General features: G+C 36.9%; 1 protein-coding gene across 23 annotated transcripts in view; it reads right to left on the bottom strand.

Moving 5' to 3' along the window:
* ZNG1A (Zn regulated GTPase metalloprotein activator 1A) overlaps nucleotides 1-14,461 on the bottom strand; it is a 46,877-nt gene extending 32,416 nt beyond the window's left edge. For 19 of the 23 annotated variants that reach the window (XM_063594042.1, XM_055092220.2, XM_055092222.2 and 16 more), the window contains exons 1-4: nucleotides 14,128-14,405; nucleotides 11,010-11,096; nucleotides 8,553-8,649; nucleotides 7,361-7,452 (exon numbers count right to left, since the gene is read on the bottom strand). In XM_063594042.1, coding sequence (XP_063450112.1) covers nucleotides 7,361-7,452; nucleotides 8,553-8,649; nucleotides 11,010-11,096; nucleotides 14,128-14,266 — 415 coding nt within the window. In that variant the 5' untranslated portion in view covers nucleotides 14,267-14,405. Of the gene's footprint in view, nucleotides 1-7,360; nucleotides 7,453-7,663; nucleotides 8,650-11,009; nucleotides 11,097-13,034; nucleotides 13,133-14,127 lie in introns of those variants that run through there. The other 4 variants (XM_063594045.1, XM_063594044.1, XM_063594052.1 and 1 more) reach the window with 3 other exon arrangements.
* Nucleotides 14,462-20,624: the final 6,163 nt, after the last annotated feature.

Below are 20,624 nucleotides of genomic sequence, written 5' to 3'. Positions count from 1 at the left end.
AACGCAAGAAAAAGAAAACCGACAGCAAGGAAAGTATTTGATTTTTGAAAGCATCACAGGCCCAGTTAGTGACAGGGCTGTCTAAAAGAATGAGTGTAGGAGAAAAACAAGGATAATCAAACTCATTCCAACGTCTAAAGCTGTCCACCTACTCTGACAAGATGTGGTCCCCCAAGCATCACTCGGTGTCAACAATGAAATACCTGTCAGCTGTTTACAGTGATTACTCATGCAAGATATAGCAAGGGCCACAAGATCTAATGGTTTCCTGATACCTATTGACTTTTTTCCCAAAAACTTAATAGTTTTCCAATTTGACTCAAATAGGATTTGTGAGTAACAGGGGCTGAATCAATGTCCGTTCTTTTCAAGGAAATTACTTTACCATGACGATTATTTAACTTAGAACTGGAGAGTGTCAGTCTCCAAAACGGGAAACAACTGAATTGCCAATAAGAATTTTGTTCACTTTCTTGGCTAAAACATGATTTTAATTAATGAGGGGGAAAATTAAACCTACTGTATCACTACTCCAAACAATAAGTCATTTAAAAAAGCATGAATTTTTTCACTCAGTAAAATATCTAACATACATAAATCATTTTGTAATTTTTAAAAATTCATTGATTTTTATTCCAATAAATAGTTTACAAATCCTACTGTTAATATTTGCCTCTTAAGTTGAAATGCAAGAGTATATTAATGCTTTATTCTAAAACTGGTATTTATCTTTGATATAATACTTGCCAGACTACATGAGAAAGATCTATTTAAAATTTGGATGTAGGTATTTAGGAGGAGTAAAGATGAATGAACAAAATTGATCAGTGGCTCTCAAACCAGGGTGCTTTTCTCCCCAGGGAATATTTGGCAATGTCTGAAGATGTTTTTGGTTGTCTTAACTAGGGGAATGCTACTGGCATCTAGTGGGTAGAAGCCAGGGATGTTGTTAAATATCCTACTCTGCACAGGGCAACCCCCTCACAACAAATAATGATCCAACCCAAAATGTTATTTGTGCTGACACTGAGAAAACCTGAACTACATTTTAGAATCTCCCTTCTTCAAAATCTAATAAAACAAAAAATAAAAAATAAAACAAAAAGGCCAACATTTTATTAGCAGCAACCAAATATAAAAGAGCCTGCCATAAATTTTGAAGACTGATAGTCAAAATAAGAAACAAAGTTATAGGTGATTGATGGTCATTCCCAACTCTACCCCTACCTCCAATAAGAGGTTGTAGGGAAATAGTTTACAAAATCCTAAACACTTACCAGAAATACACTCCAAAATGGCAAAAAGTAGAGCCGAGGAATGAATAAGCAACACAGGGAAAAGTCAACAAAAAAATTTCAAGAGTGAGTTTTAACCATCTCCATGCTTTGGGAAGGAGAAGGTCAGGTCACATTCTAGGGCTCAGAACAAAGAGAAATGAGAGGTCTGAGGTCGAATGATGTCCCCATACAAGGCAAAGGAATTTTATTCATAAGCAGTTGGGCAGACCCAAGAGTGAGATACTTGGTACTTCAAGAGAGCAGAGCCTAAAAGCCACATTGCCCCCTTTGGCTCTCTGAATCACCACTTTTCCCTTCTCTTTCCCTCCACTCCAACAATATACAGCTTTCAAACTAGGGCTCAGGAGAAAAACAAACTTGGGTAAGGAGAGTGGAGTATTAAAAATATTTCCCATCAGCACCACATAGAAGTTCTCCCATATCAAGAAGAAACATGTATGCATATGTATTACAGCCTGACAAAAAGAAACACACACATACAGGGAATAAAAAGCAAGAAAGAACACAAAATGAAGAAATGAATAGGGCACACAAGTGGCAAAGAACCCATTCTGGAAGGATACACAACCCAATAAAAACTAAAGAAAATTCTCAACAACTTCATCATAATGAAGAACTTGAAAACAATACAACCTTATAATAAACAAGCTCAAAAGCAAGAAGAAGCAGAATAAGATGAAAATGCAGTTTGTAGTGCTAAAGAAACTTAGAGCCTATATAACACAATGATTTAACCAATTAATTCATTTAAAATATCAAAAACAGGACAGACACTGGAGAAAACAGAATTATTGACAAAAAGAAAGCCTTCAGATGATCACAGCATCTGAAAAGACAAAATCAAAGCAATTAGAATACATACGAAGAACAAAAGAAAATTCAGTATTAAAAAAACTGGTGTCATGAAGTAGAGGATCTAATAATTTGACCAAAAAAAAGTATTCATGGTAATAAACAAGGAAAATGTTCTTAGAAGAACTAAGGGCATATTATAATTTAGGGAAAAATGATTATAAGTGACACTTAGATATACCTTGTTTATATTACTGAATTTCAAAAATAAGGAAGAAAACTCTCAGGCATTTTAGATTTAAAAAAAAAAAAAGTGCCTTCAAGGAGGGAGGGAGAAAAATCAGACTTTTCTACAGTAACACTAGATGTCCCAAAATAATAAAACAGTGACCACAAAGTTCTAATGAAAGTGTTCCCAAACAAGTTATTTTTCAGGAACGAAAGCAATAGACAGACATTCTCAAGCATTAAAGAAAACAGCAAGCATTGAAACTCAGAGACTATAATACTCACAAATTCTTCCTAATAAAAGGAGAAAACATTGCACAAAGAAATCCAGCCAATCAAACACTAGGAGATTATGGAACAACATTTACAAAGTTGAGGGGGAAAAAAGTGTGACTGATAAATTTTATACCTAGCCAAGTAATCCTTCAAGTAATATAAAAACAAAAGACAAATATTTTGAATCAATGAAGTGTATAAGAACCCAAAGAATGCATGCAGTACCTGTAACTTGAAAAGACTGCCTGACAATGAAATTCAATCAGGAGATAGACTAACTCGGGAATGGAGAAGCAACAGTACTGGTAATGAGCACCAAAACTATTAAAACATAGAACTAAAAGAATTATGACAGAACCATGACAACATAAAGAATATGATCAACATGAAACTAGGCCAATTAATATCCTACAATGGCCTCTAAGTGTTCAAGTGAAAGGAACAGTCACCTGTTTCTCACTTTAAATCAAGAGCTAGAAATGATTATGCTTAGTGAGGAAGTTATGTTGAAAGCCAAGATACGCCAAAAGCTAGGTCTCTTGAGCCAGTTAGCTAAGTTGTGAATGCAAAGGAAAAGTTCTTGAAGGAAATTAAAAGTGCTACTCCAGTAAACACACAAATGATAATAAAACAGCCTTATTGCTGATATGAAGTGGTCTGGATAGATGATCAAACAAGCCACAATGTTCCCTTAAGCCAAAGCCTAATTCAGAGCAACCCTAACTCTCTTCAGTTCTATGAAGGCTGAGAGAGGTGAGGAAGCTAGAGAAGAAAAGTTGGAAGGTAGCAGAGGTTGGTTCACAAGATTTAAAGAAAGAAGCCATCTCCATAACATAAAAGTGCAAGGGAAAGCAGCAAATGCTGATATAGAAGCTGTAGTAAACTACCTAGAAGATGTAGCTAACATCATTCATGAAAGTAGCTACACTAAGCAACAGACTTATTTTTTATTTATTTATTTATTTATTTTGAGATGGAGTCTCGCTCTGTCACCCAGGCTGGAGTGCAATGTGCAATCTCAGCTCACTGCCACCTCCGCCTCCCGGGTTCAAGCCATTCTCCTGCCTCAGCCTCCCAAGTAACTGGGATTACAGGCTCCCACCACCAAGCCAGGCTAATTTTTGGTATTTTTAGTCAAGATGGGGTTTCACTATGTTGGCCAGGCTGGTCTTGAACTCCTGAACTCGTGATCTGCCCACCTCGGCCTCCCAAAGTGCTGAGATTACAGGCATGAGCCACCGAGCCCGGCCAGCAACAGATTTTTAATGGAGATGAAATGGCCTCCTTTTGGAAGAAGATGCCATTTAGGACTTTCATAGCTATAGAGAAGTCAATGCCTGGCTTCAAAGATTCAAACGACAGGCTGACTCTCTTGTTAGAGGCTAAAGCAGCTGGTGACTTCAAGTTGAAGCCAATAATCATTTACCATCCTGAAAATTCTAGGGCCATTAAGAATTATGCTAAATCTCCTCTGCCTGTTTTCTATAAATAATAAAGCCTAGATGACAGCACATCTGTTTACAGCATGGTTTATTTTAAGCCCACCATTGAGATCTACTGCTTAGAAAAGATTCCTTCAAAACACTATTGCTCATTGACAACGCACCTGATCACCCAAGAGCTGTGATGGAGATGTACAAGGAGATTAATGTTGTTTTCATGCCTGCTAACACAACATCCATTCTGCAGCCCACTGATCAAGGAGTAACTTTGACTTTTAAGTCTTGTTTAAGAAATATATTTCATAAGGCTATAGCTACCATAGACAGTGATTCCTCTGATGGATCTGGGCAAAGTAAATTGAAAGCCTTCTGGAAAGGATTCATCATTCTAGATGCCATTAAGAACATTTGTGATTCATGGGAGATCAAAGTATCAACATGAATGAGTTTGAAAGATGATTCCAGCCCTCACAGATGACTTTGAGGGATTTCAGACTTCAATGGAGGAAATAACTGCAGATGTGGTGGAAATAGTAAGAGAACTAGAATTAGAAGGGGAGTCTGAAGATGTGACTCAATTCCTGCAATCTCATAAGAAAACTTTAACTAATGAGAAGTTGTTTCTTATGGACGGGAAAAGAACGTGGTTTCTTGAGATGGAATCTACTCCTGGTGAAGATGCTATGAACACTGTCGAAATGACAACAAAGGATTTAAAATAGGACAGAAGCTTCATTGATGAAGCAGGGTTTGAGAGGACTGACTCCAATTTTGAAAGAAGTCACACTGTGGGTAAAATGCTATCAAATAGCATCATGTGCTATAGAGACATCTTCTATGAAAGGGAGAGTCAACTAATGCAGCAAACTTCATTATCATCTTATGAAATTGCGATAGCCACCCCAACCTTCAGTAACTGCTACCCTGATTGGTCAGCACCCATCAACATTGCGGCAAGACCCTCTACCAGCAAAAAGATTATGACTTGCTGAAAGCTGAGATGATCGTTAGCATTTTTTAGCAATAAATATTTTTAATTAAGGTATGTATGTTTTTTAGACAATTATATTACACATTTTATAGACTACAGTATAGTATAAACACAGCTTTTTTTTTTTTTTTTTTTTTTTTTTAAGAAATGGGGTCTCATGCTGTCATCCAGGCTGGAGTGCAGTGGTGCAATCATGACTCACCGCAGCCTCAAACTCCTGAGCTCAAGTGATCCTCCCAAGTAGCTGGGACTACAGGCCTGTGACATCATACCCGGCCAAAACACATAACTTTTATAAGCAATGGGAAACAAAAAAATGTGTGTGACTCACTCTATTGTGATATTCAGTTTACTGCAGTGATATGGAACTAAGCCCACAACATCCCTGCGGTATGGCTGTACAGTATAAGAATCACCTGAAGGGCTTATTAAAAACAGCTTGCTTGACCCCCTCCCTTAGAGATTCTGATTCAGTAGATCTGGGTTGGTCAAGAATTTGCATTTCTAACAAGCTCCCAGCTGAGGCTGAGGCTGCCATTCAACATACTACCAAGTAGCACTGGCATGGAGAGATCCCTGGAATAAAATTTACCTACTTGTGTGTGTGTGTATGAATGTGTGTGTGTGTGTGTGTGCATGTGCGTGTGTGTGTGTGTGTATACAGTCTTGCTCTGTTGCCTGGGCTGGAGTGCAGTGGCGTGATCTCGGCTCACCGCAACCTCCGCCTCCCAGCTTTCAAGCGATTCTCATGCCTTAGCCTCCTGAGTAGCTGGGATTATGGGGTGCGCCACAACGCCTGGCTAGTTTTTGAATTTTCAGTAGAGACTGGATTTCACCATGTTGGCTAGGCTGGTCTTGAACTCCTGGCCTCAAGGGATCCACCTGCCTCAGCCTCCCAAAGTGCTGGGATTACAGGCATGAGCCACCATGCCCAGCCCCTACTTGTATATCACAATAGTGAGATGATTACTTTTCAACTTTCTTCTTTGTATTTTTTAGGTATTTAAATTTTTTACAATGAATGTTCCATCTTTACCCAAACAATAAAATCTTTATTGTAAAGAAAGTTAGAAGCAAGAAACATTAACATTTTTTATAACTACAATTTGTATAAAAGCTTTCTCTGTGATCTTTAGTTTTTCTTTCTTCCTCTGAAAAGCTGAATCGTGTTTAATTAAACTCTCAAAAGTATCAAGTTTTTGTCTATAAAATGGCAAAACTGGCTATGATGAAATAAACTGATATTTGCTATTTCTAATAAAAGCATACAATATATTTTTCTTTCTTACCAGATTCAAATAATATTTAATGCCAACATATTAGTCCAAGTCCTATCATCAGTCAGATTTATCAGAAAGGTATGAAAACCCATGCCTACTATAAGGACCAAAATAGCCTAATTCAATACTACTTTGAAAACATGGGGATGATGTTATTATGTAATTGTTTTAATTACAATAACCACTGATCACATTTGAACTCTCAGGATACTTCAATATTTCTTTTGGACAACTATGACCTGTTTAGTAAATTACCCCCAAATACTTTAACATAGTTTTACAAATCGCCCCAATGCCAGAGACCCAGATCAAAAAGAAAATAATGGTATGGGTCAGATTCACAGAATAAGCACTAACTTTTATGCAAACTGAAAATAAAGATTTTATCTAAAAGTTATTTGGGGAAAATAAACAGACTTTATCAAGAATTAGAGCTTGGTAAGAAGGTAACAGAAACCCATTGTTAGAAACAGGTTGACTCTGTGTAGCTTTCCATAGTAGAGTTTAGAGTTTCTTGTCATGATTACCTTATCAATGCAATATAATAACTACTTACACAGCACTTACATTGTATTAGGTATTATAAGTAATCTACAGATGATTTAAAGTATATGGGAGGATGTGCATAGGTTATAGGCAAATACTACACCATTTTATGTAAGGGACTTGAACATTAATAGATTTTGGTATCCTCAGAGGTTCTGCAACTAATACCCCATGGATGCCAAGGGACAACTGTACTTAGAGGTAGAACGTCTCTGCTCTTCCTACATGTCCTTATTTTTAACAACTTCTGTTCTTACAAATAATCCTAAGTCAATCAATAAAACTTCAAATTCTATTAACAGCTTAAAAGTACCAAGAAATACTCTGATCATTCATTCAACTGCCAAAGAAAATGACAACCAAGTACTTTTCCTCATTTAAACCAAAAAAAGTTTTTGGTTTAATACTAACAAAAGCTTTAATACTCATTTTAGATATTCCTCTAATACATCTATTTACAATATATCACAGAACTATATTCTGGTTATTAATAATCTCGCTTCTTACCAGGATCTGCTAATCCAGTGGTCTCTAACAGTATGTAATCAAATTTCCCCTTCTTTTGCATCAAATTCTCAATAGCTCTAAGGCCACTGTCCCTGGAGAATACCAAAACATAACTTACAGTTAACTACCTAAATATTTTGAAGTGATTATTATAAACACTTTAAAATGTATTCAACAACCCAAGACAAAAGTATCCTTAGGAATGTGAAAATTTAACTCACTTCTAGCCTTCTAACAAAATGTCCGTCCCATATTTACCAGTGAGAAAACAATAGACGCATATATATAATAGGGAAAAAGAAATCATATACATAATAATACTTTATTAAAATTAAAAGCAGAGGAAACTTTATCTGACCAAGTATCTTTTTATAGCTTTATGAAATTTTTAAAAACCAACATACAAAATAATGATAAAATTTATTAACTATAGTAGTTTAATATAATAGCTAAAGGGACACTGATATTAAACACCATATAATTCTATTTTACATTAGGATGCAAGGTTTTAATTTCCTTTTTTCTTATTTTATCAAAAGTGAAGGAAAATCCTTAATAGATTACATTTTGGTTGTTCAAGAAAGTCTGTTATAATTTTATCCTTGCCAAAACATTTGACACAGAGTCAAATACCTAAGGGAGTAAATGATGCCGAAGAGATTTAATTCACTAGAATACACAAAATTAACAGTACAAGTAGTCATTTTTATAATTCATTCAACAAATATTTGAGTGCTACTATGTGTTGGGTAACTCTTCTAGGGTCTATGGTAGACTAGTGAACACTGTCCTTGAAAACTTAACTAGTAGAACATAATGTAAGGTTTTTCTCTTTTTTGATAGTCATTTATTTTTTTTATAAGGTTGAACACTTAGAAATATGACCAATGACAGATTAAATTCAGAATAATCATTTTTTACATATGAGACTTTCATGCACTACAGATTAAATAAGCCCTGACATCAAAAGCAATAAAAACTCAATAAAAGGACCAAAACATTAGAGCAGATAGAAAAGACAGCAAGAAACACTTTAAGAAAATGCTTCCTAATAAGTTTATTTTCTATTTGTTTGAAAATACAATGAAGCAAACTGTGTAAATTCAGTTAAATTACTCAAGAAAATTAAAGCTGGAAATATAATCAATAAACATTTCTAGTAAACCATGTACACAGTAAACACATTCCTCACTTCACTGAACAGCAGAGGCAACCGTTTCTAAGTTCCAGCCACTCTTCATAGAGCTCTCCACCTTGGCTGACAGCTAAGGATTTCTCCAGCGCACTTCCTAGAATAATTAACAAACAGCACTCTTTAGCTTATGTCCATTAGCCAACAAAAAACAAAGATGAGGATAATTCAATAATGGAGATCTTAAAGCAGAAACTGCATTTTATAACTTATATTCTTTCATTTTATTCATGCAGCCTCGATATCTAAATTACAGTACACTACATTATTTTAGCTTTTATTTAAGATGACTTAAGCCCTGAAAAAGACACATCCTAAACTAATAAACATACCTACTTCCTCCTTAGGCCTCTTACTTGGCCACCCCCATTTCTTAATAAAGTAGCTATCTTGAAGGCATTTTTTTCTTGTCCAGGGTAAACTTTCTAAATAGACTAGTATGTTTTATATACTGGATTTTGTATGCCCTTCAACCTCTTAAGAGACCGCCTTATCTATCTTTTTCTTTTCATTCTTCTTCTAAATTGTTTCTGTTAGACAAACTGCTGAATATTCCCAATGAGTAAAAACCCTAGTTCATCTTGAGGAAGGTTTTTGGCCAGTGTACCATGTGCTCATTTAAAAATTAAACTTATAGGGAGGCCAAGGCGGGCGGATCACGAGGTCAGGAGATCGAGACCATCCTCGCTAACACAATGAAACCTCATCTCTACTAAAATTACAAAAAATTAGCCAGGTGAGGTAGCGGGCACCTGTAGTCCCAGCTACTCAGGTGGCTGAGGCAGGAGAATGGCGTGAACCCGGGAGGCGGAGGTTGCAGTGACCCGAGACTGTGCCACTGCACTCCAGCCTGGGCAACACAGCGAGACTCCATCTCAAAAAAAAAAAAAAAAAAAAAAAAAAAAAAAAAAAAAAAAACCTAAACTTTTAGTCAAATTCACATATTTTCCTAGCAATACTTACTTAAGAAAGAATAAACTATATTTGAAATGCTTGTTATCTATAAGAATTATTTTAAATGTTTTACTTTTCCTCTAATAAAGAAATATACCAAATGGTGAAGTTCTAAAAGTCCACTAAGCAAATGAGCTCCCATAAAATCGAGTAGTTTTACACTTACATATTTTTTATATTTCAGCTAGGTATTAATAAAGAGCTTCTAAAGAGGTTGCTACAGAATTCGGACTATATACAGAACATTAATGAAACATGAAGAAAAGTATTGAGAATGCTGTGAAAAATAAAATTGCAAAAATGATCTGGGAAAAAATAAAGAAAATAGTAAGAATAAATGTAATCAGTGTGCAATAGGTTATTTAATAAGATGATGAAAAAAACAGTCTGTTATTAGAAATCTCAGGATTTTTGCCTAAAAAGCACTTTTCTCTTTAGTTTATTAAAACCAGAAATCGAATATAACTGGCTTCCCATCCTGTTCATAAAACCTAGCTCTTTTACTTTTTACAACTGAAAAAAAATAGTACATTTTAAAAGAAATCGTTTAATAGATATTGTTTTTTGGCTAGAAGTGAGCTTTGATTACAATTCATACTTATGAAGAAAAACTCCTATAAAGATAACAGAAGTATTGTGTCTAGAGCTATTTTTTTGACTACAGTTTAATATTTCAGTTGAGAAGTTAAGCACACTTATTTTCACAGATAACTTAAAATACATGAGGATAAAGACCATATGTTTACCTTATTTTTAAAATACTGAGTTTTAACTGCATTGCAGATAATAAACATTAAACAAAGTTAACTAATAACAGAAGCATTTTCAAATATTTTTCATGAGTTGCAATAGAGTCCATACAAAAGTGCCTTTCTAATTCCTAAAAAAAACATTTTTTGGCCAGGCATGGTGCCTCATGCCTGTAATCCCAGCAACTTTGGGAGGCCGAGGCGGGTGGATCACAAGGCCAGGAGCTCAATCAAGACCATCCTGGCCAACATGGTGAAACCCTGTCTCTACTAAAAATACAAAAATTATCTGGGCATGGTGGCGCACGCCTGTAGTCCCAGCTACTCGGGAGGCTGAGGCAGGAGAATCACTTTAACCCAGGAGACAGAGGTGGCAGTGAGCTGAGATTGCACCACTGCACTCCAGCCTGGTGACAGAGAGAGACTCCATCTCAAAAAAAATAAAATAAAACAAAAAATAAACGTTTTTTCATATGTCTAGATTTTTACTTCTGGAGTCATTTATTTCAGGTAAAAATGTAGTTTAATTCTGTTAATAAGAACTCCAAAGTTATACAAAATAAAATTTTATTAAAACTAATTTCAGTATCTCAACCCATATAAATCTTAACAGAAATTAATCTAATTTTTCTAAAGCTATCCACATCAATACAATACCTTGCATTTTCATTTTTAAATATGGAATATCAATTCACCAGAGGAATAAACAGTCACACAAAATCTTGCAACATGACATTTATTGAACTTTACTTACCTTCCCCAAATTCATTTAAAATGACCGCTACTCTTTTACTATGTTGCTCTGTCAAAATATAGTTCAGAAGTGTTGTCTTCCCAGCACCTATAAAACATATTTTTTGTAAATAAAAAAATTCAAAATAATTTTAAAGATACAAAAAACATATAAAGAATCCTAACGTTTTTGAGAATTTGCATGCTATTTTTCATATATTATTTTAGTATAGAATATCCTAGAGGATAAGATTAAAGCATCCTTTGAAACCTGTTGCAAAATACTTTATGTAGACATAAAATTTTATAAATATTTACAAACACTCCTACAAGTTGAAACAGTTTCTTCAACCCAGCCTAACCTTCCCTAAAATTTACACACACTCTTTTATTTATAATGACCTTTTATTTCAACATTAACGAGACGCAACTTCAGGCTGACTATATGGCTACTTATAGTATGCTTTAAACAATCTATAAAAGTTTTTATGAAATGGGGAATAGAGCGAGGTAGTGTCAACAATGGACAGAATGTTCAGTAAGATAAATTCATAAAGCTATACCAACTTTATCCAGCAGGTGGCATATGAAACCCAATATGTCAATCTCCAGTAGAAAAAAAATAGTCTTGTGAACCGTACACACTAAAATTCATAGAGGAAAAAAAGAAAATCCTAACTGCATAGTATTGTAGTTCAATTGTATGACTATATCATTTCTTTATCTTTTTTTTTTTGTTGGACATTTGGTTTGTTTCCAGTGTTTTACTATTACAGTGCTGCTAAAAACTTTTACATGTAGGCTATACATGTCTTCTGAAATACATTAAGTTTTCTAGTATATAACTAGATCTTCCTATAACTAGGAAGATTTTACGGAGTATTAGGGTATTAATATCTTTTAGGTCATATTCCTTTCAAAGCTTTTTAAGAGATGAAGGCTTATATTTAGAGTACTTTAGGAAGCTCAACATCACAAAAATATGAAGTATAGAATGGAAGAGAGAGACTTAGGGCAATGAGGAAGATCTTAAAACCAGTCCAAGCCTGAGACAGAGGCCCTGAACATGAGTGTTTCACAGGGCAGTGATGTGAAAACTGAAAGGAAAGGGTGAATGTAAGAAATCTTCTAAGAGAAGATTTACTAGGGCTTTTTAACCATATTATGAAAAAAAAAACACTTTAAGACATAGTTCATTCATTCGAAGGTTTCTAATACGTTACAGATTTATGCTGGGCCTTGGTGAAAAAGTGAACAAGATAGTCTTTGCCTTCAAAGAGCTTAGAAATATTAAGGGAAGGGGGGAATGGAGGGGAATTCAGTGAATAAGGAGGCAATTATGTCACAGGGTGACATATTCAATAGGAGATGCACAAAATGCTATGGAGAACCTAAGAGGGACATCTAGCCAGAGGAGTCACAGTAAAAAAGTACCTATTCCAAGGGGCTAAAACACTTGGCACCTTTGAAGTAACATTAGTTCATTGTGCGGGGCCAATTTGGCAGGCTGGAAAGGTTGGCAAGATCCAGATCCTACAGGTCCTTGTAATTCATGTTAAGGAATTTGAATTTTAACCCATAGGGACGCCACTGAAAGGTGTGACGCAGTCGGATTGACATTTATAAAGATCATTAAGGCTAACATGCAACGAATAAATTAAAGGGCAGCAAGACTCCAGATTAGTCAGGAGGCTTTTAGAGTATTCCAAATGGTTGGGATCACAGAAGCAGGATTTGGGGGGATGGTAACAGATGAAGTTTCAGACATGTTAAGTTTTAAGTTGTAGGACATCAAAATAGAAATTACACAGGTGTGTAGCTAAAGATGGACAAAGGGGGAAGGAGGATGGAGCCTTAAAAAGAAGCCAGAGAAGCAGGTGGAAAAATCAGAAGAAAAATGTAATAGAAGCCAAAAGAACAGTGTTTCAAAAAGGGAAAATGGTCAGGGATAGGAGTGAAACTATCCCTAGATTCAGCAACAAGGTTGCTGGTATTAATTCTCACTCCTGAGCTTCAGATCATTTTCTCCAATGATCTACTGACCTACCAGTGAGCAACACGGGAAAGGCCCGAGGGGCACGTTTGAAATACATTGTTTTGGACAAGAAATTTGTTCATCTTCTCAGCAGAGCAGCCTCTGAATAACTGTGGGGAAACGCCAAAAATAAATTCCTTTATAAAATTACTTCCGAGCAAAAAACGGGAATAAACTTACAGTCTACAAAGTTTTTAAAAAAACAAAAGCAGTTATTTCTTATTTTTACATAAAAGGTCACGAAGTGGCCCAAGTCTGTACCTGTCTCTAGCAACAACTAGGAATATTATTTCCCGGAAACAGTATCATTTTATTTACATTTCTTAACTTTTTCCAAACTTCTAATACAGTCATATATTTGTTCTAGCCCTTCTATTTAACTGTAAGGTTTAAAAATACATTTCTCAAACTTTTCCAGTAAGAAACTTCTAGTGTAAGTGCATAAACCGCCCTTCACGAAACTACCAACTTCACAAACTTGTGGTTTCGAGTATCCCTGTACACTCTCAACGTTCTTAGTTTAAGAAATAGTCTTGGAGGACAGAGATTTTATTCTTACTTCCTACGCAGTGGTTTACAAACAGACCTCCAAAAAAAGCGTTTAAGATGGGAGCACTTCCTGCCAACTGGCTGGAGGACTGTGGCTCGTGGGGAAGGGGAATCTACTGACGAAAGCCCCACGTGTCGGGCATTTTACAGACGGGACATCCTTTCATGGCAATAGGTAGGTGGCTCCGGCCCTGTTTCCCAGGTGACAGGTATTTTTCCGTTTTCAGGTGAGGTACATGAGCGTCAGGAAGGTAAGATAACCTGGTAAGAGGTCACAGAGACAATTGGGGGGCGTGTCTTAGCTTCAAAGCCTTGTTTCAAAGGCTAACTTTCCATCTCACTTGAGAAACGGGAATCGAACGCAGAGGGGACCGGGCATCATTAACTCCCAAGATGAGAGGTAACCCCTACGAGAAGCAAGTGACCCAGCCCCTACCTCAAAGACATTTGCTCTTGATCATGAGGCCCCAATGCCTCAGGAGAAGAGGCACCGGCAGCCCGCAAAATCCCACGACACCAGAGTTCACGGCATTTTGTGACTGGGATGGTTAGTTACCTAAATACCCGGTGATGATTGTGACTGGGATCTTGGCGCCGAGGCCAGACTTTTCCTCCTCCTCGCTTTGCGTCGTCTCAATGGGAACCAATTCAGGACAATCCTCTTCCTCATCCGCAGATCCAACAGCCGGTAACATTCCGGCCTACAGCACGTCCCTACCTCAGCTGAACCGCTGGGACCAACCCGCCATACTGCAGCCGCGCACGCCCAGCGCGCCACTCCAGGCCTGCCCGGGGCCTGACGTCATCACATCGCGACGCCAGCTGATCCCGCCCGGATTACCTGGGCTCTGGACGAGAAGTGCCTCGTCCCTTAGCCACACCCCCCGGGGAGGTGGGCTCTCCCCGACGACAGCTGGACACGCCCCTGGGCGTGTTCTGTGAACCTGAGCGACGCTGCGGAGAGTCCTTAGGGCGCACTAACCACCTGTCTGAAGGTGTCACTGGCGCCTAGAGCCTTAATAAGCTACTGGCTGTAGGTAGAGCTGAGGCCAGCCTGCTGGAAATCTGGAGTGGGTAGCCTGACCTAACCAGTTCCCACAGGGCATAGATTTTATCAACTTGATTTTTTAGTCTCGTTAAAAAAAAAAAAAGTTTTAATTCATAGGGGAAAGAATGGAAGGTTATAACATTACAATTTTAATTGTAATTTTTATACCTGAAGGATAACCAGTGACACTTTTTTCTTTTTTTATTATTACATATTATATATGTAATTCCAAATTTTTAGTATTCATGCATCACTTTTATTTACTTTTTTCTCATTATTTATTTGGACCTCAGGTAACCTAAGTTCATTAATCATATTTGCTGGTGCATGACACTCTCATCACTAATCCATAGATAGCCCTTCTTTCTAATATAAATTTATAGTGAACTCCTTTGACCTCATTCCTAACCTAAAAGCATTACCAGTAAGTTACACGTACCTATGTGCACCGCCCCTGCTTCCAATCCACAGCCTGCCCCATAAGATAGTAACAACAGTCATGAATTGGTTCTGGATTGCTGATCATTCCCTGTTTTCTTTTTAGTTTTATCACATATCCCACGTATGTACTTAGAGAATATGTTGTTTAATTTTGGGTGTTTTTGAGCTTCATAAAATTATCCATATAATATATAAACTCCTGAGGCTTGCTATATTTTTCAGCATCACTGCTGTCTTGTATTCTATTGTGTGGCTACACGGCAATTTATTCATTTCCTCTCAATTGTTCCAGGTTTTGCTCTTATGAACAGGGCTGCTATGAACATTTTTCCTGACATATGTGTGTGCAACTTCCTCTTGAGTGTCTGTGTAAGAGTTGAATTGCTGGGTCCTAGATTATTCAAATGTTTTACTTCACAAGAAAATGCACAGTTATTTTTCAAAATGTTTGTACAAATTGATACATTTTCCCAGCAAATTATAAGAGATCTCATTGGTCTGTATGTCAATATTATCAGGCATGCATTTTTCACCAATCATTTGAGTACAAAAGAAGACTTCATTGTGATCTTCATTTGCATTTCCTTGATTACTAACAAGGTTGAGAATCTTTTCATGTGTTTTGGCAATATTTAATTCTTAGAATGACCCTGTAGAGTGTTATCCCTCTTTCAAACATGAGGCACCAAGAGTTACGTTACTTGTCCAGGTTAGGTCATAAAAATCTATCTGATGCACAAGTAGAATGTTTTACTACTATCCTGATGCCAAATAGAAGGTTGAGTTTTCCTTCCTTCTCTGAAATTCCCCATAAAATATACTGTGTGTATTCCATTAGTTCTACTGATAAGTACATATAACTTGAAAGTATTTATCACGCCTTTTGCAGAACACAGTTAAGACAGAGGGTTTATATTTGTGCAAATGAGTATATTATATTCACACATACACTCGGTCTGAGAAATCAGGTCTTGAATGCTTTGCCAGCTTTGACAATGTAACCATGAACCAGCTGAGGAAGAAATAAGACAAATACCTTAGGCATGGTGGTTCAGTTCACTTTATTCTACCAAAGGAGAGAAGCTGTGATGGGTAGCCCAAAATAGATAGCTTACGCCCTAGACACAATGGTTCATAAGCTTTTTCATTTCAGGAATGCTATGAAGTATTGATTTTTTTGGCAACCTAAGGGAAGGAGTAACACTGCACCCACAGGCATCACACTATTTGCTTGATGTCCCTTCAGCACTGCATTACTGCCTGAATAGCAGCTATTACAGCCCTCACCACCTTCTTTGACATATTTTTTAAAGTACATTCTTGTGGGTTCCCAATATGGCACTGGCTGAATGTTATACTAAAATCCCTCTTTCTGTTTTTTGAGACAGGGTCTCACTCTGTCGCCCAGCATGGATTGCATTGGCACGATCACAGCTCACTGCAGTCCTAAACTCCTGGGCTCAAGTGATCCTCCCATCTCAGCCTCCCAAGTAGCTGGGACTCCAGTCATATGCCATTACATCTGGCTAATTTTTCTTTTTCTTTTTGGTAGAGACAGGGTCTCACTATGTTGTCCAGTCTGGTCTAAAGTCTCATCTCTAACAATGAGCAACCTGTAACCTATGAGGCCAGCTCAGTCAAGTTGACCAAATAGCATTGTTGTAACAGTATGTAGCCTCAGTGAGAGCAAAATCAGTTTTACACATTGGCCAAAAATTAAATGCACCACAAATATCTATCAACTGATAGACAACCAAAATGTGACAAATGGATAAACAAAATATGATCTATCCATACAATGGAAAATTATTTGGCAATAAACAGGAAAAAGGACTGATACCTGCTACAAAATAAATCAATCTTGAAAACATTATGGTAAGTGAAAAAAGCTATTCACAAAAGACCACATGTTGTATGATTCCATTTATATAAAATATCCAAAATAGGCAAATCTATAGAGACAGAAAGTACATTAATGGTTCCCAGGAGTGGAGGGCTGGGGAGAGACTACAGTGGTTTTTGGGCGGTGATGAAAATGTTCTAAAATTGATTATGGTGATGGTAGTACAACTCTGATTATACTGAAAACCATTGACTTGTACACTTTAAATTGGTGAATTGTATCATATGTGAAATTTATCTCAATAAAGCTGCTATTCTTAAAAGAAATAAACACCTATCTGTGCATCAAAATGGGGTGCTTGTGTGCATTTGTAGAGAAACACTGTCTTCAGCAGTTTCAAGTTCTGGCCTCAGGCACAAGTATAAAGATTACAGCTTGATAAAATTTTTCCTTTAGTCTGTTCCATATTCCTCTTCAGTTAAATTTTTATGTATGGATTCTGTGGAGGCCTGTCATTTTATTTTCTCAGATAGAGTTGTAATTTCAATTCTCCCAAAATAGCTGGGCATGACTTTTTATTTTTATTTCTTTTTTCTTTTTGAGATGGAGTCTTGCTCTGTTGCCGAGGCTGGAGTGCAGCGGCACGATCTTGGCTCACTGAAACCTCTGCCTCCGGGTTCAAGCGATTCTCCTGCCTCAGCTTCCTGAGTAGCTGGGATTACAGGTATGCACCACCACGCCCAGCTAATTTTTGTATTTTTAGTAGAGACGAGGTTTCACCACGTTGGCCAGGCTGGTCTTGAACTCCTGACCTCCTGATCCATCCACCTCAGCCTCCTAAAGAGCTGGGATTACAGGCGTGAGCCACTGTGCCGGGCTTTTTTTTTTTTTTTTTTTTTAACTTATAAGAGGGTTAAATTGTTAAATTGTTAAATTGAAAATGCCTTTTTAAATAACTATGAAATTTCTTAATTATAATATTTTAGAATCTATTACAGTTTCTGATGTAACTTAAAAATTCCTCCTCATTTAGCTTTGCTATTTTGTCTCATTTACTTTAGGGTAAAACAACAACAACAACAATAATAATGTGTTGAGCCCCTAAGCATCTGACAGGCACTGTGTTAAGCACATTAAATGCATTATCCCATTTAACTCTCCAAGGTAAATACTATTTGTGTGCCCATTTTATAGATGAGGAAATTGAGGCTTAGAAAAGATAAATACCTTGCTCAAAGTCATACAATCAGTAAATGGCAGCCCTTGGGCTCAATCCAAACCTGCCTGACACTAAATCTCCTGCTCTTTTAAACCAGAAGATCTGCAAACTTTTCTGTAAAACTAGATGATAAATATCTTAGTCTTTACAGATCAAAAAGCAAATTTGAGGACATTGTGTAGGTACTTATATAATAAGAGAGAGAGCAAATGTCTACAAGTTTGAAATTTGAATTTCGTGTATTAAACAAAATTATGAGAGGCCATTGTTTTAGACTGAGCTCCTGCACTAATCCCAAGCAGACCAGACCAAACCAAAATGGAGTCACTCATGCTAAGCACCACAAAATCAAACTAAAACTTTAAAAAACAGGTCCCAAAATAGACGAGTTTTTTTTTCTTCTCCTGAAGACAGAAGATTCCAGTATAATAAGGAAGTCCCCTCTGCTCTATCCCTTACAGAAAAGTAACCTAAAGTAACAACAGATTACTTACAAAAAAGCAATCTCAGCCAGACACAGTGGCTCATGCCTGTAATCCCAGCACTTTGGAAAGCCAAGGCAGGTGGATCACCTGAGGTCAGGAGCTTGAGATCAGCTTGGCCAACGTGGCAAAACCCCATCTATACTAAAAATACAAAAATTAGCTGGGTGTGGTGGCACACGCCTGTAGTCCCAGCTACTCGGGAGGTTGAGGCAGAAGAATTGCTTGAACCCGAAAGGTGAGGTTGCAGTGAGCCAAAATTGTGCCACTGCACTCCATCCTGGGTGACAAAAAAGTAAAAAAGTAATCTGATGTTAACCAATCAGTTTTTTTTTTCTATACTGTTTCCTTGTTCCCACCTTACAAAATCCAGTGTTCTGCTATTTTCCAGTGGGTTTAGAGACCAAATAACTCTATTTATGATGATAAAAAGTGATGTCAATGCCTAAAGTTTTGGGCAACCTCAAAATTAATCATCCTCTCAAAATTGAGAGGTTGACCAAAAGGAGGAATTGTTAAATTCATTGTGGCCTAAAGCTGCCTCCTTACATATTTTAAGTTTACCCTAAAGGTTTCCCAGTACATAAAAAACTATATTTCAACTTGATATGTAAAACTTGATATGTAACCTACTCTTGTAACAAGTAGTGAGTCTCAGCCAATCACAGCAGCTGAACTTCAGCCAACCACAGGCAGCCAACTCTTCAAACCAGGTTCCAATAAGGCAAATGCTCAGCTGTAACCAACCCTACTCTGGTTCTGGGGGCTGCCTAATTCACAGATCATTCTTTACTCAATTAAACTCTAAAGTTTTCCTTTCAACATGTATAATTTTCACATCACGAAATAATAATCTTCTTTAATTTTTTTCCCAATGTATTAAAAATGTAAAAACCATTTGCAGGCTATACAATAAATGGTAGCAGGCTATAGATTCCCAACTCCTGATCTAAGCTAATATAATATACTGTTTTCTTAAGCAGAGTTAATGAAATTTTGCAAAATTGGATCCTCCTTGCTCTTTTAAACTCAGTTTGTAAATCACTCACCATTAAAACAATCCTGGACCCTCAAAGGGTTAGGTACCTCTGTGCCAATTACCACAGTGCTAATATTCAGAGGAAGATCTGAAGCTGAGAAGCTTCAACTGTTTTCCCAAGGGCACTAATACCTGGCCTGGGAAAGACCTAATTAAGGTGAAACTTGAGTCTTTGCATTGAAGTAGGAGTCCTCCTAGGTGGGAGCAGAGCAGAGCAGATAAGCTCTTAAACTGTCTGCATTTCAGCAGCTCAGCTTTCTGACAATAACCTTGCCATACGTCCTTTGGCACAGTTCCCTACTAATTCCCTACTACTCCCCTTTGCTTGGTTCTTCTCTCTTGAATAGTTATATTAATCACCATAAGAAAAAGAACCGTAGCTATATCCAAATAAGAAGAAAGCTAAAAATAATACCAACTTGGTTTTGTTTTTCGTTTTTTTCTTTCTCATTTTTGCAACTTCCTGCAAAGGAAACAACATACTAGTGGCCAGCAATAGCTACTGGTTTAGAGGAAAGGAAACTGAGAGTTTCAAAACTAACCCAGTTCCTCTTATCTAGCTGTGGCAAGTAAATAAATAAAATATTTTTAAATGTTTAAAGTTTATCAGTTTATTTAACATTTTTCATTGGGTACACATGAACTTGTTGGGAACATATCTAAAAGGCCAGAGGCCAATGGCTTGCATTCTTGTGACTGCTTTGATTAAGGTTGAATATCAATATTCAAGTGTCATATAGTCATCTTTTAAGATATGCAACCACTGTAAGGACAGGAAAGAATATTTCCTCTCCAGAATACTGAAGATGACTAGCAGGTGAAAAATGTACATTTCAATGTTTTTAGGGGCTGTGACATTAAAGGCTGTTAAGTAACATTGTTTCAATTCATTATCTTTGGTGGTTAAACCATGCTATTAATAAGTCTTAGCTTACAGTTGAGTCACTTGTAAGTCAGCTTGCCATGAAATTAAAAAAAAAA

Source organism: Pan paniscus, chromosome 11 (assembly GCF_029289425.2).
Source record: "Pan paniscus chromosome 11, NHGRI_mPanPan1-v2.0_pri, whole genome shotgun sequence".
Lineage (NCBI taxonomy): Eukaryota > Metazoa > Chordata > Mammalia > Primates > Hominidae > Pan > Pan paniscus.
The sequence above is the reverse complement of the archived record's forward strand: the minus strand, read 5'-3'. Positions and strand labels throughout refer to the sequence as shown.